This window comes from Cydia pomonella, chromosome 5 (assembly GCF_033807575.1).
Source record: "Cydia pomonella isolate Wapato2018A chromosome 5, ilCydPomo1, whole genome shotgun sequence".
Lineage (NCBI taxonomy): Eukaryota > Metazoa > Arthropoda > Insecta > Lepidoptera > Tortricidae > Cydia > Cydia pomonella.
In genome coordinates, this window is record NC_084707.1 from 16,477,535 (window position 1) to 16,505,390 (window position 27,856).

The 27,856-nt window shown below is 39.5% G+C and overlaps 1 protein-coding gene across 1 annotated transcript in view; it reads right to left on the reverse strand.

The window, feature by feature from the left end:
• Positions 1 to 27,856, reverse strand: part of LOC133517853 (uncharacterized) — a 194,246-nt gene that overhangs the window by 34,290 nt on the left and 132,100 nt on the right. The window contains exons 6-12 of the mRNA XM_061851308.1: positions 15,648 to 15,860; positions 14,297 to 14,425; positions 13,609 to 13,720; positions 12,185 to 12,856; positions 10,253 to 11,823; positions 8,889 to 9,031; positions 2,672 to 2,863 (exon numbers count right to left, since the gene is read on the reverse strand). Of these exons, the coding sequence (XP_061707292.1) occupies positions 2,672 to 2,863; positions 8,889 to 9,031; positions 10,253 to 11,823; positions 12,185 to 12,856; positions 13,609 to 13,720; positions 14,297 to 14,425; positions 15,648 to 15,860 (3,032 nt within the window). The remainder of the gene's footprint in view (positions 1 to 2,671; positions 2,864 to 8,888; positions 9,032 to 10,252; positions 11,824 to 12,184; positions 12,857 to 13,608; positions 13,721 to 14,296; positions 14,426 to 15,647; positions 15,861 to 27,856) is intronic.

Here is a 27,856-nt window from a genome sequence, read left to right on the forward strand (position 1 = left end):
TTTCAGATGATTATTTGAGATGAGGGGTTTCAATTGTTTAAGGATATTTATGCCTTTTGCTAGCTTTCCACATACTGAGTTAGGGCTTGCAATATCGGACGGTTTCCAATTCCGGAACTGATTTTCGATATTGGGTCCCAATTCCGGAACTGGGTCCGGAACTGAACCCCAATTGGTTCACCATATTTTTATTAGATTTTTTAATAAAAAACTTTAAAAAAATTAAATTCTGATACTTTTCGTTTATCAAAGAAAGTATTGTTTCCATAGAAATTAGGTTGAAGTATTATTCATATAGACATATCAATAGATTGAGTAGTGCCGTCTTTGCACCTATTATTTTAGAACCTGTGTTGAGGGTACTTAGACAACGATATATATAATATGTAAATACCAAATACTTACCAGGATTTGAACCCTGGACCATCAGCTTCGTAGGCAGGGCCACTAGGCCAAACCGGTCGACATTGATCGCCTTAATCAGTGGAGCATTAACAATAAGCTCCTTTTTAATAGCGTCAAAGTCATCACGGAGCTTAAAGTGCTCTTAGCCATGCCAATATTCGTGAATTGGGTGTAATCCTCGATATGCAACTCAACTTCCATGAGCACATGAAAGCGTTGGCCACTAACTGCTATCGGAGGTTAGGTTAGGGTTTATCGTTCGTAATGCGCGAGATTTCAATGACGTCAGGGCTATTAAGTTAGTGTACACTCTGTTAGTCCGGAGCAAACTTAAGGCCGCATCGGTCGTTTGGAACCCGCATGAGGACAAATAGATCTTGCTTCTGGAAAAAATCCAGAAAGCCGTTCTGAGATTTTATTACTAAAAGATTTACGGGTATTACTCATATATATACCCATCAAAGTTCCTGCTAGGCATTTTAGGGTTTCATTCCTTAGAAGTAAGACGAAACTAGGGGCTACTAACTTCTGTCTGTAATCTTCAGCGAGGAAACCCTGACTGCCCTGAACAGGTTGCACAAGTCGTACGTCTGTTCGTTCCTTCTATGGCTAAGGCCCAAATTAATTTCCAACCGCGAAGTCATCACTTATTAGCTGTGCCGAAAACACGCACTACGTACCATATATGGCAAATCACCACTTGTCCGCGCTCTTCAATATATTAATGCTCACCAGAATGTGATGTATTAGCAAGTAGTTGGATGGATCTATGTAAAGAGTGTATGAAGTTCTGTGAGAGGATGGATAAACGTGAATTCCATCTTGTATTAGTTTTTCCTTTTGCATTAGTACTGTTTGCCATCTCCTTAAGACTCCTTAAGACCTTGTATCATGCGCCTAGACTATATAATACTGTCTATTTAAAATTTCACGGTGTAATTTTTTGAATCAATAAAAGAAACAGTTTCGTTGCATTTTTTTTCGCCAAGATGTAAAAAGAAATAACGTGTCGTGTGCAGAAAACACACACACACAGACACAATTTTTGTTTGCCGAACTTGACCAAAAGTGATATAACATTTTTTGCTCCTTATGACCTCAGGAATGGCCAATCTGTCGGGTTATATGGGGCCCACGGTGTTATAGTTCTCTATGCATGCATGTCTATATTCCGCACTCGCTGCGAAAATCGACTGGAAATAGCATCAGAGTGACAATAATTAATTAACGCCTAATTTTCGGGTCGAGTTTATTAATAATGAGATTGTGTTAGTCAGCAGAACATTATCAGCGAGGGACGTTAACTAAACAATCTAAACATACGTTAGTGCACGAGCGGCTCCAGGTAGATTATGATATCACCACTAAAATAAAAGAGATCACATACAGGGATAAGTGCGCCTTTGTTGTATTTTATTTACTCTGTAACTGTGTTTTTCGTGTTTTTATTTCTATGTACAATAACTTTATTGCTTTACCTGCTCATCCAGCCGTTGGCTCGAAATAGATTGAAAGCTTGTTACTCGTACATAGCTCCAGCTGCATGCGGTATTCAATTCAACGTTACCTATTTGAAATCCTTAAAACTATTTTTTTTACTGCAGTTAGTTCTTTTTCCTTAAATGCGCGATACACTTAGAGCTCTTAAGGGAAATCCAATTTTATTAATTCCATAACAGGAATACGGAAAGTGGTAACATTGGTTAAATTTATTTTTCCTCTATATTGAGTGTGGGTTAATCAATGATGTCAGCATGATAATTCCCAGTGTTAAAAATGCAATAGAGGAATTGCAAAATTTCATTTTTTATAATGGAATTTTTGTATCTCACTTGGATTTTATGTAGCATGAGTTGTATTTAAGATGGGTACTAATCTGCAATTTTTTTTAATGTATTCGACGCCAGCTTAATGATTCTGAAGTCTTTGTAGCTACGTGTGATTTAAGCCTTTATAGGGCAGAGGAATTTACCTACATTTCCAATAATGATTTTGAACTCGACTCCAAGGTTTGTGATGGCGGCAAGTCGCATCCACGCGCGAACACGGGCGTCTTGGGCAGGCCGGCGGATGTTCCACCGATGATCAGTTAAAGCACTTAGCACACTGGATCCGATTCTCACGTCGTTCTGACGAGCGAGCGTGATGTCGCTATAGTACGCGCATAGCGTTGTCTCGCTCAAACATCGGAGAGACGTGCGAATCAGATCCAGTGAGATAAGCGCCTAAGAGTTTTGCTGTTAGTGCAAAAGTTATCGGTAGGCACCTATAGACTGAATGGAGGTCATAGTGTTGTTTCTGGGAGGACCAGTGGAGTTCCTGGGCGGGGTGCGGGGCACGTCGCAGCCGCGCGCGAACACAGGCGTCTCGGGCAGGCTGGCGGAGGTCTGCAGCGGGCCGCGCGCGTCGCGGCTCTGGCGCTGCAGGGTGCGGCGCCGCGCGCCGCTCGCTCCCATGTCTGAAGGTAATGTTTACAGGTTGAATAGTACATTATTGCAGAGGCCGGGAAAGAGCAATTCGTGGACGAGTGTCCATCCGACAAAGAAAACGAATCCACGAATTGCTGTTCCTGCCGAGGCATATATAGTGTCTTTCTCCAAATATGCGAGGAAATAAGGTAAAATAATCATAATTTAACCATCAACCAGCACTCAAAAACGTCAAAAACAATTTCCCTCTTTAATTATGTATTTAAAAAAAGTTAAATGCAGTGGCGTAGCGTGCCTTGGCGGGGCCCCGTATAAAAATTTGTTTGGGGGCCCTTAGGAAGGGTAAAGTTTTCTCACAAAAACGTACGTTGGGGGCCCCCGTGGCCCGGGGGCCCCGTATAATTGATACGGCAGATACGGCGGTAGCTACGCCCCTGGTTAAATGCATAACTTATTCTGCCATGCAGTACTCATTCAATATTCGTTCATTCAATATAATTGTGCAATATAATCTACATTTGCATGCACGAGACCATTAAAAAAATATAAAAGTCATATAGTACAGATTATATGCTCTTTGATATAGTATTTGATTTTATTAAGCGGTATTCGCACGATCTGAATACACGACGGTCTTGTAAGAACGAGACATGACACAGCTTGAAATGATGCTGACCGGGTAGTGTAGACGTGGCCCGCAGCTATAAAAATTGGCTGTTTGCGTTTTTCTTAGTGGATACGTGTTGTTAAAAAGTAAAAAAAAAAACAATACAGTAATGGCTTGATTTTTTTAAATTTGAGTTTGACACTAATTAATCAAAACAATAAAAAAAATCAAATATGTCTTTATTGCAAGATTATGGTACATTTACAATAGTAAAGATTATAGATTTATTAGAACACATAATCTACCCATCAGAGCATGCAATAGGTTCATGTCCTTCGTCTCTTCAGTACTGAATAAGTATATTACATTTTTACATATAGATATTCAGAGGGACGTTAGTTATTACATGAGATCATTAAAATTACATTCAAATATTCATTTAAACTATAAAAACTTGTTGTTAAGTAGCTTTAAATTTTGTTCCTGTCATTATTTTAATGTAGTGTGGCAAGTAATTGTATATCTTAATACTAGCCTTTTACGTGCCATTGTCAACTTTGATTCCGGAACTTGTTAGATGAGCAAATACTTATTTCTAGCAGGCCTGGTTGTTGGTTTAACATGAAATTCAGGGGGATTGTTATTGATAAAAATTCCCGTTCTATTTTTGCTACAATAAGGTGAACATTTCCAAGCATATTGGAGAAAATGCACCTTATACACGGGAATATATAAAAAGGGTTCTTCTAGTACTCTTTAGTACATACATTTAATTTTTTAAGACATAAGGTATCAGTATGTATACCGGGATAATATTTCACGGTTCGTTTTACATTTCGTAGCTCTTGTTACGTTTTAATGATTTAACTTTTAAGTATTACTGCATATTATTAAACGAAGTCCCCCTCCGCGTCTGTCCGTCCGTATGTCTGTATGTTCGCGATAAACTCAAAAACTACTGAACGGATTTTCATGCGGTTTTCGCTTATCAATAGAGTGATTCTTGAGGAAGGTTAAGGTGTATAATTTATTAAGGTTAACCCGTGACGCGCGAAGCCAAGCCGGTTCGCTGGTGATGTATATTTTCTAAAACGGTCAGCGGTTGCCGGTGGCAGAATTGTTTTGAAGCATAATCGATATTAGAAATAAGTAAATTTTCAACAATTTAACTATTACTACGCTTCAAACGCCAAACTGCTTTCTCCCGATACGAGTTTTTATAAATAAATAATAAATATTATAGGACATTATTACACAAATTGACTAAGTCCAACAGTAAGCTCAATAAGGCTTGTTTTGTGGGTACTGTAAAAGGGTTACGGTCTATCTGAGGCGGGGAATGTAACGCTCCAGGTAGATTCTGATGCTAATATATTTTTTCTTCTAACAACACAATACAACTATCGCGTAACTCCGATGCTTGCCATTTTCAGAATGAATTCGCCTGCAGATCTTTATTCCTTCAGATGGTGGAGGTGCGGGGTATCAATCGTTGCCAGTTATCTATCTCGAGACTGTGAAAGTTTCCAACCTTCACAGTACTTAGAAAACGATATCTATATATAATACATATACATATTAATACTTAAATACATAGAAAACACCCATGACTCAGGAACAAATATCCGTGCTCATCACACGAATAAATGCTCTTGCCAGGATTTGAAATGAAATGTGTTTATTTGCATTATGAAAAGATAAGATGGTAGATCAATGATATTTGGTTTTAAATTGTTTTGTTATAGAATTTCCATTCTGATGTTTAACTCCCCATTCCATAAATAATGATAATTTTACCTAAATGGTTAATTAAAACCCTCAAGGTATACTATAAAAAATTATACACAAAAAAAACCACGTATTTTACTTTCCTCGTATTCGAAATGAAAAGTAGAGTGTTTAACTCGGGCGAAAGGCATCATTTCAACCTCGTGCTATTCGCGCCAAACTACCTCGGCAGAAATGAGTGCTTTTCATCCCTTGGTTAACAATCTACTAATAAAAACCGGGGTTTTTACCAGTGGAATTTACAGATATATTTATATCATTTTTACCGCAACATTAGTTTCTCAATAATTCTAAACTTGCTCTGGAGTTAAATAGGATACTGTATATTATGTTAAACGCTGTTTACTCCCTTTTAGCAAAGAGAATTGATTGTTATAGAGAGGTTAAGTCTAAGAAAAAAACGTGCCCCTTATTTTGACATCCAAAACAGATGGCGCTGTACTGGGCCATATGTTTTACGGTCACTGAATTGTCAAACGTCAAATTTTGATACTCAGAGTTACCGCAAACTGTATGGAGCTGTACAGCGCCATCTCGTTTACCCGTCAAATTGGAAGCACGAAATTGTCTTAGATTTTACACATTTTACTCAGTCAATGTATATTTGCCTTTAGCATTACTAGTACACAGACAAAAGGTGAATACACGCTGAATAGGTACAATGTCCGACCGATAACATTACAATTGATTAGCATGCGTGACGTTGCGCACGCTTGAAAGTACACTTTTTGCGACGTTACAAATACGACGAATTTTAAGTGCTCAACTCCACTTCCTGTCATTTATAATTTGGACTCTATTTGTTCTGCTATAAGGTTGATATTTTGAAATTGAAACTGTGTAACTCAGGAACTTGCTACTAGATACAACAATAGCTTATTAAAAAGCGGTACCGACCTTGTTATCGTGGTAAGAAAACTAAAAGTTTAGTTTCGTAAACTCTCTTTGTCAATATGCCATGGAATTCACAAGAAATATACTTTTAGGTTGTAATTTTTTTAACGTTTATAGCTTTTTAGAAGCCGATGTAGGTTAATAAAGAAATTATTTGCACTGTGGACCCGGGTACGTCCTTAAACTACGTTCAAAAGGGAGGTGTGGGCATTGTGAATGTCATCTCGCTTTGTGTGGTAGCCCAACTTTGTGTGTAAAATGTAACATCTGTTTATGCCATTATACTAAGTGCGATACAATTAAGCTTATACTTACAGAGTTTATTTTTAGGTATTATTGTAATGGTTCCTCTACACGATGGCCCAGCGCAGGCCAGTCCAAGGGACGCATTTATGCGTTAGAGGGAGTAAGTGATATTGATATCTCATTCCACCGCATAGTTACGTCCCTTAGACTGGCCTATGCTGGGCCATCGTGTAGAGGAGCCCTTAAATATACTTTGAACAGTCAAAAATAGTTTATTCTGTAGATTAATGCCCGAAAATCTCAGAAGAATTCTACGCAAATTCAAGTACCTTGTGTTTAGCTTTGAAATTGCAAGCGCTTTAACTTATTAAACACTTCACCTACTTATTTGGTTCTCTGCTCAGTAACGATTCCAATTTTCATCCGTCCCTAAAGAACATGGTATCAAATGAAAGCTAATAATATAGATAACTTACCGAAAAACATATTTTTTATTTCTTATTGGTTTGACGACAGAAAAATCCCTTTTAGACAAAAATCACTTGCCACAAAAATTCCTTGTCTTTAAAAAACCGCCATCCTCGGACTTTCTAACACATGTTAATTGGTACCTATTTCGTCTATTTTATTATTTATAGAGATTATTATGTGATATGATGCTGATTCCTTCAGCAAACCCGCTTTAAGTCCTCGTGGATGGGTGGTGCAAGATCCTATTTTCAAACCTTCCTTTTTTAAAGTCCCATTGGGACTCCCATAAGACAGACATGTTTGATAGAAATGAGGCTAGTGCGTGGTGAAAGCTGGTGAGTCTATAAAAATCAATGTCCCAAACTAAGCAAAGCTTGTATTATGGGTATTAGGCGACGATGCACATACTTTTATTAATAGATACATACATACTTAAGTGCATAGGTAACATCCATAACTCAGGAACAAATATTCGTGATGAACACAGATACCTACGGCATAAGTGGAACTACTTTTTAAATGATTTCCTTTTTCTTTGCTGTTTGTAATGCCTCTGACAGCTGAAAAATGTGATAATTCTTATATGGCATATATCCAATGCATTATAGTATTCCGTTTTAATTACTGTAGACAATACAGGTAAATTAAATCGTTTTAACAACACTTTTTCTTTATAAAACTCACAGTCTCTTCACGTGTTAGCCTTTGACATGAATATTGCTAAGCAAACTTGTTTTCTATGTTTCCCTTTGAATGAGGTACCTACTGTATATGACTATGTAACTAATTTCTAACCTAAATCGCAGATTGTGTTAGGAGATACTCGTTTTACGATTGTAATAAACTGGTTTGTGGTTTTAGTTATAGTTCAACTGTATAATTATTATTTAAACATATTAATAGTTTTAAATTACAACCCGTTATCTTTGTCCAATCCAAACACATAGACTTTTGCCCGTTGCCATGCATTGGATGCATTCCAGCGTCTTTTATATACTTAAATTGTTGTCGACAAGTTTAGTACAATTATTTTAATAGTTTTAACAATAATTATTCCTTGCAAAACTCACTCTCACTCTTCACTTTGACACGATTACAATAAACAACTGGTTAATGAGCCCCTACTTAATGTAAACAAACTTGTTACCTATAAATGTAATAAAAAAGGTACTTTAGCGCGACTAGTTTCTACCCTATATTACAGATTATGTTAGGAGATACTCGTTTAACCATTATAATGAATAAATTTTTAGTTGCTAAAGAAAAAAATACTTGGATTTAAAAAAAAGCCAACATTTTGAAAAATTAATATTGTTTTACTTTTTTTTCAGTGAAAAATGCGCCTGAAACAGAAGATTCCAAAAATCCAAAAAAAAAAAAATAGTTGTTGATAATTTTGGAGATACGTGTATCTAGAGAGATACTTGTTTTCTGCTTAGGAAAGCCGCAGGCTTTTGCTACGTGGTTCCTGCAGTCAAAGAGAATGTATTGTCTTTGCTACAGTTATTTTTTATCTGATTACGGGAGGAGTTATGATTTCAGCAGCTGATGTTTATAGTGCGATTAGTTATGAATTAATGTGGATTTGTATCTTGCGTGGAAACTACGGAACCGTCAGATAACTGTCAGCGAAGCATAAATCCCGTTGCTTTACCTGTCAGCTGCGTCCTTTCTGTCCGTTGAACCGCTCTTGAAGTTGCTGCTGCGGCGGTTCTCTTTGTACAGTCATGGTATTACGTAACTATCGACACGGACAAAGTGCCAAAATATGTATACACGATCTTATTGGCCATATGCTGATTATTTTTAGGACTGTCCGTATCTAAATATCGGTACGTATACCTTGATTGTAGCCGGCCTCCATGGAGCGCGTCATTACGCTGTTGGCAGTGACGCAGTGCGACGGGAATGCGGGCGTCTCTAACGGCCTGTTTAAATCTGTCACAATGACACGAGCATATGCATCGTATCCGACTGGATCCTACATGAGTATGCGGCCTAACACTAATCAGATCAGTGACAGCGAGGCATGAATCGTGGCTAATTACCTGTCGGCAGCGTCCTCCTGTCCGTGGAGCCGCTCTTGAAGTTGCTGCTGCGGCGGTTCTTGTTGTAGCCGGCCTCCATGGAGCGCGTCTTCAGGCTGTTGGTGGTGTCGCGGTGCGGCGGGACTGCGGGCGGCTCCGAAGGCCTGGAATTTAAAAGCAAAACATTAACCCCTTATTCATAAACGTGTACTAAAGTTCCGATGCCGCTAATAATCGTTGTCCCTTTCCGACGTATTGGTATGATGGAAAGGGACAAACGATTATTAGCGGCATCGTAACTTTAGTACACGTTTATGAATAAGGGGATAAGAGTCGTTTGCACTAGACCGTCCGTCAGCGTTCAGGCGTTCGCTAAGTTTTATTGTATGGGAATTTTCAAATTTTTCTACTGCGTGACGTTGATCAGATCGCTAATTGTGGTTGGTGCAACTGGCCCTAAATTAAGTGACAGTTCGTAAACATTATTGCAAATGCTAAGACATATGGCGTTATTAGGATAAAATACAATAGAAATACATTATGTTAAAAACCTTCCACATACAGCGCCACTTCAGTTACGAAAAAGAACGTACTCACTAAACACTTACAATTAAAAATAGATAGCACATCAGAAAAAGAAAAGGAGTAACTATAAAATAATTATCATCCTATGCTTTGGTAATAAATACCAAAGCCCTGATTCATAAACCCTTGTCAAATCTAACGTACCGTTGATAATCGTTTGTCTCTCTCAGTCATTTTGAAATTTCTGTTTTTTAGACAGAGACAAAATTTAACAGAAGTTTGTAGGAGGTTGCCAAGTTTTATGGATAAGGGGGATAAAGTCCACCAATGGTCAGTTAAGGGTGTTACTATAATACTATATAAGTATATGTAGACTATGTAAGTGTAGTATTCCCAGGATGCACTGGCATTGGATCTTAAGGTGTTGGTAACGCTATTGTGTTGTGATACCTGCACCTGCACGTCTAGTACGTCTTATCAAGTGCTTGACAATTGACAATGTAGTAGGGTTTTAATCGTGCACAGGCTACGGTGGCCATCAGGCGGTTTGTACGCTTTGTTGCCACCGTCGTGTAAAAAAGAAAAAATACTTCTGTATGGGATATTGTAGGTAGGTATAGATCGTGTCATTCACGACGACGCGTGCCTTGACTGTTCATGTTATTAAAGGTTAGATTTGACAAATCTACACGTCATCGTGGATGACACGAACTATACTTATAAAAATTACAATTACATTCTTTACGACATATATAAATAAAAGTGATTACGCATGCAGGTTATCAGATATGACATCGGTATCTATAAACTAAATGAGCGCAAAGTATAATTAAAATGATACAAAAGTAATAAGTACGTACCTTCTTCTGGACTCCATTGTAGGTGTCGGCAGAGTATCGGCTTTGTTAACGTGGCGCTTGTCAGACGGCTGCACGATCTCCGTGTACTCGTCGTCCACCTCCTGCACGGGCGACGGCGGCAGCGGCGGGAAGCCGGGCGACTCGGGCGTGCGCGGCAGCGGGCCCAGCTCGGGCGGCGGCGGCGGGTAGTGCCGGTGCGCGTGCTCCACGATCTGCACGTTGAGCGGGAAGTCGCCGCCGCTCGACACCGCCGAGTCCGACGACGACGGCTGCCGGACCAGCCCCGCCGGCACGTCCTTGGCGCTCGTGGACTTGTGCATGCTGTTCGACCTCCTCCCCGACGACCGGTCGCGCCGGTCTATCGATCGCTGATTCTGAATCTCGTTGTGACTCGAGGATTTCTGAATGTCGTGTCGCTTCTGTCTCTCTCTAGAACTATAACGGAAATTGTTTTCTAATATATCTTTAGATACTTCATCACAGTATTCATCCTTATGGATATTCCAGTCTTTTGGTATATAGGGTGTAAAATGTTTTTGGTCCCGTCCTTGACTTAGTATAGCGCTAATATTATTCTCGATCTTTCTGAGGGGCGAGGTGTCGCCGCTGGAGCCGTGTTCGCCGCTTTCCTGGTCGCGTTCTTCCTCTTCTTCGACAGTGGTGATCAGAGCCTGCCGGCTCGCGCTGACTTCGCCGTCGCCCAGAGTCGGTAACGAAACGACTCGTACCATGTTAGGAGGTACCGTCGACAGCTCGTTCACTGTCTCGTTACATTCCGTTGGCGGGGTTTCTTCTACTTTGCCTTCCTTAATCAATGACTGAATGTTATCGAACGTCGAAGAATATTTTTTGAAATCGGTGAACCTGTTCTGCGGCGATAGTTTGTTTTGGACTACGTTTCCCTTCGACGAGTGCGTATTTCTCTCGTTCGGCAGTTTTCTACTTTTGGGGCTGTGGCCGTAATATTCCTGGTTGTTGTATCTATCCTGGCCGTTGTTGAGATCTAAGCTGAGTCTCGATTTCGGGGAAGTCATCTCCTTGCTCAGCCTCGAATTCGGATAGCAGAGGTCTATGCTGTATCTCGAATTGGGAGTGTTCAGTTCGCGACTCAATCTCGAATTCAAGTCGACGCTATATCGAGATTGCGGGAGGCTCAAATCTGAGCTCGGCCTAGAATTATAGGATCCGACGGATCCCGACCCGCTGATGGATATACTCGAGCCGTCCATGGATTTGTCGGTATCTAGACTTCTATTGAGACTACGATTTTGAAGTAAGCTGCTCGTGTTGGCGGCTTTGCCGTTCGTGTTTTTATTAAAGCTCGGGAGCTGCTTTCGATTTTTGCCTTTTCGGATGACATATGTGCCGGAGGCGAGGTCCTGAGCGCGGCGACTGTCGGTGTCGGCGTCGGAGGCGGCCGAGGCGGGCGACACGGGCTCGGCGCGCGGCTCGCACGGCGGCGGCGGCGGCGGCCAGTACTCCTCGCCCCAGTCGTCGTCCACTCGCTGCGGTATCGAACTCGTGCTCGAGTGTGACTGGTCGCCTGACTTTCTTCTTCGTCTTCCTATTACCTGCAAAAATGATTTACGAAACTTTAGATTTGATGATGGATGGATTTTACCACTAAATATTTAGTACCTATGTATCTACTTTTGGGAAGCTTAAGAAAATGGCCAGCGATTCAAGTTCGCCTAATTGAAAGATTTGAAAGTAACAGGGCTTACAGATAATGCTTACTGGTTTCATAACCTATTCTTGCTATTGAGGGATCCAGATCGTATTTGCTAAGGAATACCTATAGAGAACGGGAGTAGATTCCATCCTTTAACAAGATACATCCAAGAAAAAAAATAACAAATTGCTTCGTTAATTAATAATCAGAAAATAGGAAGATCACTTAGTTTTTTACGTTTCATACTACGATTTACGTACCTTTGTGCTCCCTGGAGTGAGAAGAGGATCATCACCATCGAGAGACACTTCCCAAGCTATGGAATTGCGTTTCGAAGGCGTGGTGGCGGCGGGCGGCGGGGGCGGGAACGACTCCTCCAGCGAGTCATCCGAAAAGTGCTCCTCATCGTTGCTGCGATTTGAACCTCTCATCTTACATATCTCCATTATCTCCTCCGAAGATCCTCTACACACTTCTCTATGTCTCTCCATAGAACCGGCGAGAGTCCGCGGAGGCACTCTGCTCCTCGGCGACAACATCTCCCCGTCGGATCTGGTGTCGCGTTTGTTTCTTTCCAGATTTTTGGTATTCGAGGGCGATATTTTCTGAACATTGTTGGGCGAGTGGGACTGGCGGTTGTACTGTACGTTGGGGCCGGGGTAGATAGTGACGGGGTGCTCGTTGTAGGGCTTGTCGCTGAATTCGGCGGAGAAGCCCATGAAGGGGAAGACCGGGGGGCTGCCGACGCCGGACGACTTGGCGCCGGGGGACGCGAGCGCGCGCGGCGGCAGCCAGGCCGCGTCGGCGGGCGGCCGCGCGCCGTGCTGCAGCGACGCGAAGCGGTGCGGCGGCGCCGGCGCCAGCTGCAGGTGGAAGCCGTTGCTCTCGTTGTCTTTCTCCCAGCCGTATGGTCGCTGATGTCTTGTTTTTGGCTGAAAACGGAAAGTTTACATGATAATTGAAATCGAAACGTAGGTTACCTAATAGTTTTATGTATGAAGCACTAAGAAGAATGAATGTGCTGTAGTTACATTCCCGTTTTCAGTAGGTAGTCAATAGTTTCTACACATTTTATTAGCCTAAATAAGTGTCCCACTGCCTGACAAAGGCCTCTCCCCTGGTTCTCTATAACTCCCGATTTTGTGCTGCCTCGGCCAGTTGCAAAGGAAGGTGTCAAAGTCGTCTAGCCATCTCCTCCTGGGCCTGCCCCGCCCACGCTACTCTACTGGCATCCACTTGGTGGCCAAGTTAGCTTTCCTATCCGGATGCATGCGATAGACGTGGCCGGCCCAGTACCATTTGAGCTTTGCGGTTTTTTTGCCAACGTCAGCAATGCGGGTTTTGGACCGCAGTTTAGGGTTCCGGAGGCGGCCAGTCCTTTTAACACCTAAAACACTGCGCTGTTTGGACTTCTGATTCTCTGTAAGTGACCAAGTTTGAGCACCGTAGCCGAAGGTCTCCCCCGGCACATGCTGCTCCACTGACGCAATCTGGTAGCCGAGATCGCTGGAAGTACTATAAAAAAGACGTACCGCTACTTAGATAGGTTGTCTACGTGCCAGTCGTAATTTCGTTGACGCTGATGATTTAGTTGAAAGTCTCCCCTGGCACACGCCGCTCCACTGATGCAGTCCGATAGCTGAGATCGCCGGAGGCACTCAATGAAAGATGTACTGTTACTTACAAAGGTTGTCTGCGTGGCGGTTGTGATCCCGTTGACACTGATGATGGAGTCGAAGGTCTCCCCGCGCTGTTCAACAGACGGGGTTCGCTTTGCTGAGTTTGCCGGCGATACTCTGGAAACAAATGTCAATATACGTTAATTGTTTACATAAAAATAAAAAAGTAATCAAAAAAGGGTCTGCCTTATTTGATTCAGTGGTTCGGGTCAGAATGGGCGAGGAAAATAATATCCAAAAGTTATCTGGAAAATTAAAAAAGTGATTACCTGATTTTTTTTTTTTAGTCAAACCAATACTTAACTGAGAAAGTAACATTAAGTACTTGTGTTATTTTACTTGCAATAACATCAAAGCGTTATTTATAAAGAAAGGTATATTATTGCAAAGCGTTATATAGATAGTACCTATAATATATGTTAATTAACTGAATTTTCATTTTAGATTTAATTAGTTAATTAGAAGCACAAAAGTTCTTCACTCAATACTTAGTTTTAGGTAACGCCACGCGGAACATTGCACCTAAACCTAGCAATTGGATGCTTGCCGTAGAAGCTCCGGCGTCCGCGAATAACCCTGTCAAACTTGCCCCAACTCGTGCAAAGTTCTGACTGGACTTAACGAAGCTGCTTTGAAGTTTTGAGATGTAATTTGGGATAATGGGTTCATTTAAGAATGGCAAAGTCGGTTTACTTGGGCAGGAGGGTCGAGATGATCCGCTGCGCCTCCTCGGGCGGCGGCGGCGAGCGCGGCGACGGCGGGTCGGGCGGCGACGGCTCCTCGCGCTCCTCTGTCGGACGGAACCCGAGGGCAAATTTCGCTCTGAAATTGTAACAACACATCATATATTCCTGAAAACAAGGAAATCTTTGATTAATAACGGACTTTTCATGTCAATCAATCTTAGTCTGTTTCACACAATGAGCTTGTTCGAACATGCCGTTTTTATTCCGGAAAGCACAAAAATCGCTCTTGAACGTTTTTTAATGTAAGACAATATTATTATGATTAACTAGCCCCACAGGATTACCAGGTATGTTATCCGAGCTATCTGCACGTGATTCACCGCTATTGCCGGCCGCACGGTGCAGCGCGGGCGTTACATATGGCTAAATGGAACGCATTTTAATTTTAAATTCCCAAAAGGGCGGGCACGCACGCATACCATTACCGGCTTTGAACGACGTAAAAGCTCACTAATTACCTCGCCATTGAGTTTTTGTGAGGATAATTGCTGTTGGCCCTGTACTGGCCTTTGCAGTAAAAGAGGGCAAGCGCTTAGGGACAGGGCCTTCTGGCTATGAAAGGGGAATGCAACAGGGCTAAGGGCACTTCATACTCCGGCTTACGGTGTCGGCGCCGCCTAGGGCTGTGTTTCCTTCTAATCAGAACAACTCTAGTAAAGTTAGCTTACTTACAACAAACTTTACAAGATGAAAGTCGTATTTAATGTATTTATGTCATTTTAAATAAGTAATTAAGATGTAAAGGACGCGTGTCCATCTCCCGAGAGTATTTAATATTTATACTTATTTCCGTTCATATTGATGCATCCATCGTCTTTGGACGATGCCGCAAGTGCGTGCAAAAATGGCTTTACCAAAGCTGATAAGATAGAAAATGACCTTTCTCGTTGAGGTTCATGTTGTGATTCATCTTCCTGGGACCTTTAATATGGATATAACTATTAATATCCATTTTAATAGCTAATCGCCACGGACAGTTAGTCACATTATGACTTAATTAATTCATGAAGTGGCCATGCAGTTTTGCGGCTGGATGTAGGTAGGTAGAGGTACTATCTTGCTCAGAAGTAATAGTATCGTGGCGATGAAGTCTGGTTGTGGATGCCCATGAATGAGCTAAATTCATTATTTCATTCGGATTCCTGTCCGACAAGTCGCGAGTCGTCTTGAGCGGTAAACAATATAAAAGATGACAATCATCTTCTCCCGTTCATACTTATGTATCCATCGTCTACGATGCCCGAGGAATACTGAATCAGTGGTGGACACAACTGACTCCATGAGAAACAGGTAGTCACCTTCTCCCGTTCATGCTCATGTATCCATCGTCCTCAGAGGTGTGTCCCGCGAGCGGCGAGTCGTCGTCGGTGGCGGGCGTCGCAGGCGTCGCCGGCGTGGCAGGTGCCGCCGTAGCGGAGGCGCGCGCCTCCAGCGACCGCGGCTCGCCCTCGTCGTACTCGCTCAGCACCTGGTCCAGCAGCTCCAGCGATCGCTGCACATCATCGCACCCTCTGGAAACAAAAAAGTATATATTTACAACATGTCAACTACGTCAGTTTAAAGATGCACTTTGGTAGTATGTAAGCATTTGGAGGCCCAAAACTCAAGCATTATTAAGATTAAACCAAATGGACTAAATTATTAAAATTATTTTATTAGCGCTTCATTACATCCGGATGAGAAAAAGAAAAGCAGGGTATCTTTTTATGAAGTGTAAAATAATAACTGTAATAAAGGCTTAATGCAAATATAGTCAAACGTGTAATGGCTTAGACTTAATGCAATGCTTTTCAAGTTTGGTTTTTTCGTTAGTAGTTCCTAATTCAGAAATTCAGATTATAATACGTGCTGCTACAGGATCCGAAATCTTTCATTAAGGAAACTTCTTTCTGAATTGTGTGTGAATAATAAATCCAAATATTTATAAATTTTAATTCAAAGGTTTCGCGTATGTAGGATTTAGGACAAGTATAAATTTATGGCTTTGCTTTATACTTCGTTTTTAGCATTAGAAAAAAGGTAAATAATCTAATTTTGACGTGACTTTTTATTGAAAAACGACTTATTTTTCAAACGCGTTATTCAATAAAAAGACATGTCAATATCGCTCATATCGCTAAAAACACAAGTCGAAAAAATCGATCGGTTAATGTGACATGCTGCTACACTTCAGACTTTTGTCAACGACGGCTAATTTCTTAACGATTTTCAGTAGTAAACGTAATAAAATCTAATTAAAGTACTTAAAACAAATTCCGGAGTTTTAGATATTCAGTAGTCTCAATTCCGGAATTGTAATATTGGAAAATTTGTTTTTATTGCAAACCCTAGTCATTCTTAAACGGAAAAGCTGCATCAAGCAACCAAATAAATTTCAACTTCAGTCTGATTATCGTCAATTGTGCTAGCACGTATTTGGTTTCATGTGAACTAATATGATCCCAATTTAATACCAATACGTAAAATGTTCATGGCTCCTTGGCAGCCGCATCAGGATATGTCCCGAGATAATTGTAAATTGAACTCATTTCCTTCACGAGGGCGCTCTAGCTGTAGAACACTTCCTTAACTTCACCATTACGTAGAACCGAATTAGAGGATAACGATATAGTCCCATCATTCCAGTCAAGTGGCTCTTCCATCCGCTTCTGTTTCTATTCTACTAGTAATGTCATATACTTAGTATTTAAAAGTTAATTTTGTACGATTTGATATTTGTTAGTCAATCACGCCAAAAGAGCTGAACAGATGAGAATAAAATATTGCACACGGATAATTTATTAGATACTTGCATCTCGCACCATATTTTTAACTCCAAAATATTCCATTCATTCTTTAACCGTGTGAAGAGAAAGGTGGAAATCACGTAAAGATCGCTACTACTAGGTAAGCGGAATATGTCGCGGGCACATACTATTAGTAAATTGTTTATTTATGATTTTTTGTTCTTATTACCACTTATAAAACACCCCAACCTACGATTATTAACAGCACTTATACGTAGGTGTATGCCCGAAGGTAAACTTGTCATTAAAATAATATGAAGCACATTGTGTAAAAAGGTCACAATTAGGTACCTAAAACATTTTATCTGTACATGTACCTAATACCTACTTTATGAGCAAAGTTTTCGAATTAATCCATTAATATCTGACTTATACCTACTGGCATTTCAACTGTTGAACCTGAAACTTCACCGAAAGCAGGAACATTTTCAAAGGTTAACGTGTGGGTTTGAAAGGAAGTCTTGAGGAAGCGTTAAAATGGAATAACTTATCAGTTATTTACTTATTAAGTAATAATAACGATGCTCTGAAAGCAGTTTTTTGTTAACAATTTGGATCCCGGAAAGTAAAAAGGTGCAGGGATGGATTGGAAAAATAAGACAACTTTTTCTTTAAGATCGCAAATTAAAACTATTTAAATCATAAACCCAATTGCAACTCTACGATCGAAATCATGAGATTTCATAAAATATTCTCAATTAAAAAGGCTAGCAGTATATGTTACTGCCAGGGTAGCGCGTTTCTAAGATAATTCATTATTTTTGAAGGCATCTGGTCGCTGCAAAGTGGTTGTAGTGGCCGGCACAAAGCGACCCTGTTGAGAGGAGACGCGCACGCTCTCACTCCTCGATAAGCTCTCGCGGGGCCGCGCGCGGCTGCTCGATATACCGACAAACGGATCATTTTACGGTGTTAACGACACTCACTGCGGAAATGAAAATAGTTTGCAGACGATGTGATGTCTCGAAAGTAAAACGCGTTTTATTTTATTTCGTCCTAGTTGACTTAGTATACCTAGCCATCATATAGTTTTTGTTAAGTATTTAGGAGACAATGAGGGTTCTAGTTATTTACGATTGATAGTAATGAATGATATGCTAATAAGACATACAGTTCTCGACTTGAATTGATGTAGGTATTCTTGTTTGCTAACGGTATGGTTGAAAAAATCTTAATCTTGAATTTTTTTCATAAGCACTGGCAAGGATGTTACCTATGTACGATAAAAGTGACTATTACGAATATATTTCGTTAAATCAATCGTCAAAGTACTCCTAATGAAAACTTTTACCATAAATTTTACAAGTGCTTTGTTACACACCATCAGTGTGTCTAATGTCAGTCATTACGTGATTAAATAAGAAATACTAAAACCCTCACCTCACCGTGTGTTTTGTATTTATGTAATATATTTATTGGTATGTTCTGAACATCTTTGATATATTTTAAAGATTTTAGATGCCCAACTTTTTCCAATATAAACTTCATTCGTATATCGAAGACTGATTTACGACATTCATGATTTGGCGGTGAGGAAAAGCCAATAATTCGAGTGTCTGGGCACCGCTTGTCTCCCGCAGCGATCTCGGTGCTCGACCGTGTTCATTAGCGCACCTCCTAATGATCCCCTCACGCACGAGGACCAAAGATCCGATGATAAGGAACCATTCGATCATTATTTTTCTTTTAGATAACAGATCAGACTACTTTTGAAGGCAGGTATAATGGCGTTTCCTGAAGTAGTATAAAGAACAGACATTCTTTATGTTAATTGCTTTTGTGATCTATTTCTATATGATTTATATAGCCTGGGTGTGTCGCAAAATGTGTTAGAATTTACCATATACATACAAATGTATCACACATTGGCTACATTGCAACGAAATAAGTCACCGAATTAACATCTGTCTTCGAAACTAGTAGAATTTCCCTTTGGATGATACAATAAGAGAAACGGTCGATTCGTCATGCCTAATACATACAGTGTCTTTATGTGCTAATAAGCTCTAAGCCTCTTAAGGAACGTAGGTAACTAATAAGAATCTGAGAAAGTGACAGTGACAAAGACGTAAAAGGCGCTGGAGCCGGAGCGAGTTTTTGCTCGATTGAGTGACAGATAACAGCGCGTACGCGGACGCACGCGCTACGCGTAGCTGTACCTACTTACGTACGTAGTACGTATGTATTGTCTCGCCAGCCCGCCACAAAGCAGAGCACTCAGCAAGAGTGCCGTGGCGCGGCTGGCGCGTGCTTTTGTTTTATTTCACCCACACTCCTCAGCTTTCAAACTTTTAAGGAGTCTTCAAATTGCGTTGCTACTCTTAAATGGTTGGGTTTCATTGATTAGTTTCCTTCCTAAACTTTCTGCTAGTTTAACTTTTGGTGAAGTTTTTAAATGAGATTGAAGCAGATTACACCGCTCGTTACAGGTTCTTCTTTTATTTAAAAAAAGAAAATTCAGTTTAGTAGGTATTTCCAAGAAGCGAATGTAACAAAATCTTCAGTTTCTAATTTATTTTGGCATTCAATTCACAACAATGTTTTGTTTCTATTTATATTATTTTCACGTATACATAGCTATGCGTGTACTTAGAGAAAAGTAGGTATACATAATTTAAACATAAATAAATGTCATATCTTTCGAATTTTTGGTTCTATTTTTGGTTAAAGGTAATCAAATTGGTACATTTCTAATGCTTCAATGAACTCCACAATTTGAAAATCAAAAGTATAGTTTTTTCTGGCCCCGTGTTCGCGATTATTCGTAACAGGCCTACATCTCCGGGTTCTGTTTATGCGGAAATGAGAGCAGCGAGTCGGAAGTGCAGCGCGCCCGCGGCCGTTCACCCCGCGCACGCACAACCTTACGAACCTTACACTCTAGCGAGAACACCATACAGTATCTTGACTTTAAAGTCCGTCAATCTATTGAATTTTGTATATATTGTGGAGTTAAATAGCTTACAGAACTGTCTGCTTATGTTCGCAGTACTAGATCTTTAAACGTAGATACATAAAGAGACGGAGACAAAACCATTGAGATGAATATACTTAATTTCGAGACGATATTAAATGTTTAAACCTCAAAAATCAGTTCTAATTTCAACATAATTAGTATTGGGACAATTTGGCCAGTATCGAGGTATTAGGAGCTTTAAATACGACTAAAATTGAACGGTTAGTACGAGACCGTCTACAGTGATTTTATTAGCTCTTGTAAAGCGATAGCTGGACTTTACAAGTTGCACGTGGACTACCGACCGTTGATTCCAAAATGGCGGGAGTTTCAAGATTAATTCTTCATTCACTGTACACAACCACATTAGTTTACTGTATAATAAGGTATCGATATTACACTTTAAACAATATTAATGAGCAAAAAACAAAGGAATTAATCACAAGGCTAACTATCAAGATGGCGCTCGAACCGCAAGACCCATAATTATTGTATATTTATAATACTGCACTTCTTATTTCGTAGCGCTACGCCGTAGCACGTAGCAGGTTAAATCAGACAGGTTTATATGCTGCTAATATAATGTTATGAGTATAGTGTAGTGAGTAAGAAATGGCTTATTAATAATGCATTTTATGACATCCAAGATTTCTGTGACGTTTAATTGAATTTTATTTTACTTTAATTTTTATATCTATTATTATTATTCTTGTTAATAATCTGACATTGTATGATTAATATGTATTTTTATTGTATATGTATTTTTTAATGATTTATTTTATTAATAATGATCGAACATGTATTAAGTGTTAATCTTATCTTTATAATGTGTTGACATATCATACATTTCATGCATTTACGAAATAAAAATGAATATGAATGAATATACATGTCGTGAGTGTTTAATCTCGGCTAGTCTTCAATTTTACCTCAAGTGATTTTTTTGCTGTTTAAGGAATGTCATAAAGATTTATTTCAATGGAATTGTTCTAAGAGGCCAATTCGAACATATACTGACATCAGAATGATATTTGAATGCGTCTCGCTCGCGCCAATACATGTACGCACAAGTACGAGCGATAACTAAATGAGTTTAATGACATTATTCAGATATCATTCTGTCAGTGCACGTTTGAATTGGCCTGTAAGTGTAGGACCTAATCGACGCGATCTATACAAGTATGATTATTATCGCTGTTGCTTAGTCAGTTAGTACAATACATGTGCCCCGTCGATGCGTTCATCAACGATAAAGCCTTCAAGACCCTCGTCGTCTTTTTATACTCATGCTTTGTTAATGATACAAAAACGATTTATATCCAATCATAGACTATACATGAAAATGTAATATTAAAAGTAAAGCTATTAATCGTACGTATATTTCCGTAATTTGCATATTTTTCACTTGTTAAAATACTGCGGCGATGCATTAACTGTGCGCACGTCCTTCCACCTAGCGTGCTTATAACACGAGCTACTCATTAAAATACGCTACGAGTTTACGCTTTTTCAAAACTCGGTCAAATGCGTGGGCTACCGGTTTCATGCAGTGACTGAAACGAGTTTTTACACAACATTTAACAATCGAAACTTTCCAAAATACTATGAAATTCAGCATTGACTGTTGAAGCAAGTTTTATTTTTTAATTTAATATATTATAAAAAAGATGAGTTGAATTCATTCATTGTTACTTTTATGCCAAACTGCATAGCAGTTTGTTCACGGAAAACTTAATTTACCCTCCACCATTTTAAAGTAAGTCACGCTCACTCCTTTTAACAACCTAATGACTGAGGTTTTTGCTTGTTAGTCCTAGTAAAACTTTGACAAACGTACGAGTAAATTTAACCACGAAACTATACCGTACTTACTTAGTTCAAGTGATTCCAACAAACTTGGAAAATATTCACAAATTGTGATTAAATTAATTATTAGAGCCCCAGCAGCAGATGTAGGTGTACGGTGAGGTGTTCAAGATAACTTGCACACGACCTTATGATCTTAACAATTAAGTTGTGTTAGTTAATTTTCAATGGAACACCTTGCTCGTATTGCACTTATTGTGATGACTTCACAAGTCCTCACTCCCCATAGACAAACTTACAAAAATAAAAATATTAAAATGGCCACATAAGCTATTTTAAAATTTATTTTAGTACAGATTAGTGTTAATTGGGTAAAACTACAATGGAAGAAAGTTGGGAGCAGTTGAAAGAACCTCAGCGACCGGTGTTCGGTCGGTTTTAGTGCACAAACTTGTCCAATTAGTTCGAACCCGCAGTTGCCTCGCTGTGTTGCCATTAATCTAGCTCCTAGATTTTAACAAATAGGTATTTTATATTATTATTGCTAAGACAATATCTTTATATCCCAATTAGGTACCTACCTATAATATGGAAATTGAGATACGGGTTCTACTTATTTGTATCGAAACTTCAAATGTATGTAGATTGTAACTGCCTAAAGTATATCTAAACCAACTTTATGCCTGAAAGATCACGGAAAATCATTGAAGAATGGAACGTCGGCCCGATTCGAATAATGCTTATATTAAGTCACAGCTATACGATACCGATCTGTCAGTGTCAAAAGGTAAATTTTTTGGTTCAAGAAATGTCACTTTTGACACTGAAAGATCGGTATCAAATCGCTGTAACTTCTTACAAGCATTGTTCTAATCAGGCCATTGCTTGGTGAAACATCACGGTGGTGATATAGTTAGAATGATTAATAAATCAGCCTATACATATACGTCCCAGTGCTGGGCATAGGCGCAAAGCTGCTGCTGGGCTGGGCAAAGCGGTGGTGGGATGGTCGAGTGGATCTGACGTCCGACTTTCAATCCGGAGGTCGCGGGTTCAAATCCTGGCTCGTACCAATGAGTTTTTCGGAACTTAAGTACGGAATATCATTTGATATTTACCACTAGATTTTCGGCGAAGGAAAACATCGTGAGGAAACCTGCATACATCCGCGAAGAAATTCGTATGTGAAGTCTCCAACCCACATTGGGCTAACGTGGGGACTATAGCCCAAACCCTCTCGCGCATGAGAGGTTATAGGATGATTACTCGTAGATATTTATTAATAGATGCATTATATTAATAAACACCCTAATAGGCTGCCCTACTATAATAAAATAAACAAAGCTAATTGTATATGCTAATTAGACGACCGGTTTGGCCTAGTGGGTAGAGACCCTGCCTACGAAGCTGATGGTCCCGGGTTCAAATCCTGGTAAGGGCATTTGTTCGTGTGATGAACATGGAAATTTGTTCCTGAGTCATGGGTGTTTTCTATGTATTTAAGTATTTATTAATATTTATATATTATATATATCGTTGTCTAAGTACCCTCAACACAAGCCTTATTGAGCTTAATGTGGGACTAGTCAATTTGTGTAATAACGTCCTATAATATTATTATTATATTATTATTATTATATATGTACATGTCGCAGTACGATAGATAAAGCCGTTATTTAGTTATAACCCTAGGGATATAATTATATGTCGTAACATAGTTATACGAAAGCGATTCATTACTATCTTACTAGGAATATAACTATAATACGTCTTTAGTTTAGTGATATAGTTATATTACTGGATTAAGTTTAGTGAAATAATTGTAGGTAGGAGTGCGGCGGTTCGGCGGAGGTATAGTTATATCCCTAGGGATATAGTTATATGCCGTATTATAATCATATTCTTAGTGAGATAGTAATATCTTACTAGGAATATAACTATAATACGGTATTTGACTAAACTAATGTGGTTAAATGGTTATAAATTTGCCAGGGAATCAAAGAAAACAGTAAATTAATTATATTCCATTTTATTTTTATTACAAAATCAACTTTGTTGGTTGCAATTAGTTGTAATACTTTTTAACAATATTACGTAAAAGTACAGGTCGATTCACGAAAGCTGGCGCGAGATTTCTACTGAGTGACAGCTATATTACTAAACTAGAAATGTATTATAGTTATATTCCTAGTAAGATATTACTATCTTACTAAGAATATGATTATAATACGTATTATACGGCATATAACTATATCCCTAGGGATATAACTATACCTCCGCCGCACCGCCGCGCTCCTACTTACAATTATTTCACTAAACTTGATCCAGTAACTCACTAAACTAAGACGTATTATAGTTATATTCCTAGTAAGATAGTAATGAATCGCTTTCGTATAACTATGTTACGACATATAATTATATAACGGCTTTATCTATCGTACTGCGACATACATATAAATTGAATACATAAAATGTACGATTGGTATTTAATTAATTTCGGAACTAGTTACATTTTCCAAATCTAGCAGTAAGACTTCCATTTGTTCTAACCTTGAAGAAAAAAATAAGACAGCAAACATATTAAGACCGCGAGAAACTTCCTCCATCATCCCACATCTGAAACGGAATTTCGTAATGGATTCTTACGGCCGCTCCAGATGAGACTATCAAACGGTGGCCATTGAGACACTGGTCATGGACCAACACGGATACGTGACGACAATGTAATCGAGCGGCTTAGCCACAATCCAGGGAAAGTTTGCTCTGCTTTTGAAGATAGATACATTTGTACATCTTTCTTTGTGACCATATTAGTATCTTGCTTTTATGGTGAGCGCAATAGTTAAAAATTTGCGAATAATCTTACACAGATCGACCTAGCCCTCGTCATTGCTTTAGGAATGTTTGATAATCAGTGACTTGCAATATTTTTCTTAATAATGCTGTTAACTTGCTCCAGTAGTTTCGTTAAACTTGGTCCCATTAATTATCCACGAGCACATACGAAAACAGGAGCAAGTTTGTTAATAACCAACAACTTAAGCGCATTTCGACACTCCACCTGGCGGGCGAGGAATAACATCTCCACACTGATAAATTAAGCAAACACAAAAAAAGTTGGTTTGGTGCGATTTCCCACGTAATCCCAGAATTGCAGTGTACCTGGGTACCGATTCAACTAGTCAAACTGGCCACAATAAGTCCACTATTGTGTAAATGGAGAATAATTTACGAGAATAGTAAAGTAATGGTGACGAGACGATCCGATCCAATGAGTCGAATATATATAATATAGTCGAATAGGAATCGTAATAAAACGGTCACCAAATCGGAACCTATTCGACTTTTTATAATCTAATTGCGCTTTAATAACGCTTAGGGTCGGCAACGCGCATGTAATATCCCTGGTATTGCAGGCGTCTATAGGCTACGATGACTGCTTACCATCAGGCGGGCCGTATGCTTGTTTGCCAACGACGTGGTATTAAAAAAAACTTAAAGTCTTAGTGGTTCCATTTGATTAAGTTTCATATTTTTCCTACTAACCCTAAAAACTCTTGCAGATTTGTCTACAGAGCAACAGTGTAGCTAAAAACTAAGCAGTCGAAGAAAAAATCGCCTCTCTGCCTTTCAATTACATTGTTGATTTATCAAAGAAATTTCCATGCTGTACGACAACTTTCCATAACAATCCGTTCCCATCAAGCTACCCCAAGGTAATTATTGTCGCAATACGATTTCTGTCACGGATCAAAATCTATAATGTTATTATTAGATGGTCGCCTTTTATCGGAAAAATCATTCGTCTTCTTTCGGTCGCGGAAGGAAGCTTTGAGGACAAGCCAATAAGAGCAGCCGGCTGTAACAACACCTCGCTCGGCGGCTGGCAAGGCTAATTCCACTCTTCAACGACAAGCCCTAAGGTTGACATTCCAAATGAGCTTTAACTATTATCGTCTGCAGCGCGGCTTAAAGCAATTTTGCTTGTCAATATTGAACTTCTCAACTCTTGGGGACGATGTGTTCCGTTGGAGTAGGACCGAGCATTACTGTACCATGCGTACTTCAGAGTAATTTACAACTTCAGAGCTTTAACCGAGTAATGACTTCAGCGGGCCAAAAAGTTTTTACTTTGAATTCAACTTTACTAGCAGCACAAAATGATTTTGAGTATTTAAGTTAAAATATTGTTACATTTTGTAGTCTTTTTTATTTATTTTATACTACGTCGGTGGCAAACAAGCATACGGCCTGCCTGATGGTAAGCAGTATCCGTAGCCTATGTACGCCTGCAACTCCAGAGGAGTTACATGCGCGTTGCCGACCCTAACCCCCTCCCACCCTCGTTGAGCTCTGGCAACCTTACTCACCGGCAGGAACACAACACTATGAGTAGGGTCTAGTGTTATTTGGCTGCGATTTTCTGTAAGGTGGAGGTACTTCCCCAGTTGGGTTCTGCTCTAGATCTGGAATGACATCCGCTGTGCTGTGCCCTACCACACAGAGCGAGATGACATTCACAATGCCCAGTCAGTTTCAATGTCACATTCGTCTGTAGGTATACGACAAACTTGTTGCAAGTGAATCCAATTTCGCAATTTTCGGTATCAAGATAGGTCAATCGAAAAAAAATCCCAAAGTAATTTCGCCCTAAAGAGGTGCTTGCAGGCCGTAGATGGCCGGATTTAACGAAATTATAAGGGTTTCTCGCGGTTTAATTACGGTACCCCAAAACGTGGCGTTTTGCGATAATGGGAACGGGAAGCCATGGAAGGTTTAATTTGAGCTCTAAATCATTTGGGGACAGTCATCTGAGTTGCGTGTGCGAGCCGCAAGGGGGCGCCGGGGGAGCGAAAAACGTGTAACATTTCACTCGCTTGTATCATACTGTGCATACAAATTCAATTACTCTACAATCTCTACATCCTTTCGATAGCTGCTTCACATTACAATTTGCCAAACGAGAGTACCTACCTATTCTGTAGGTTGTCCATTACGGTTCAACGTGGCAACGCGGCGAGCGTATTGGGCTCCTTTGCATCTGGAGGGACGCGGGGCGAATTTCGGTAATAGTTTTTGTGTTGTTAGTTTTAAATTTAGGTTGAGATTTTTGTAAGTAGATTTTAAGATTTTCATTTTGTATCTTTGTTTATATATGAATTAAATTAAAACATTAATACCTAAATGTGATATGCAATAAAGATTATGAGTATTCTGTAGGTGAACATTCGATAAATAAGGGTGGTATTTTCATCAATGTTTGGAATGGTCTTTTCCATCCGATAAAAATTAATATCTTTCCAGTCAATTTGAGTACCAGCAGTTGCAGTTGTTTTTTCATTAATAGCAGAAAATGGGTTTTTAGGGTTCCGTAGCCAAATGGCAAAAAACGGAACCCTTATAGATTCGTCATGTCCGTCTGTCTGTCCGATTATGTCACAGCCACTTTTTTCCGAAACTATAAGAGCTATACCGTTCAAACTTGGTAAGTGGATGTATTCTATGAACCGCATTAAGATTTTTACACAAAAATAGAAAAAAAACAGTAAATTTTGGGGGCTCCCCATACTTAGAACTGAAACTCAAAAAATATTTTTTTATCTAACCCATACGTGTGGGGTATCTATGGATAGGTCTTTAAAAATGATATTGAGGTTTCATATATCATTTTTTTCTAAACTGAAAAGTACCCCCCACCCCGTAACTTCTAAAATAACAGAATGAAAAATCTAAAAAAAATATATGATATACATTGCCATGCAAACTTCCACCGAAAATTGGTTTGAACGAGATCTAGTAAGTAGTTACACACATCATAAAATTTAAAACAAAAATTTTTTTTATCAATCCCATACGTGTGGGGTATCTATGGATATTTAGGTTCCTACTATCATTTTTTTCTAAACTGAATAGTTTGCGCGAGAGACACTTCCAAAGTGAAAAAATGTGTCCCCCCCCC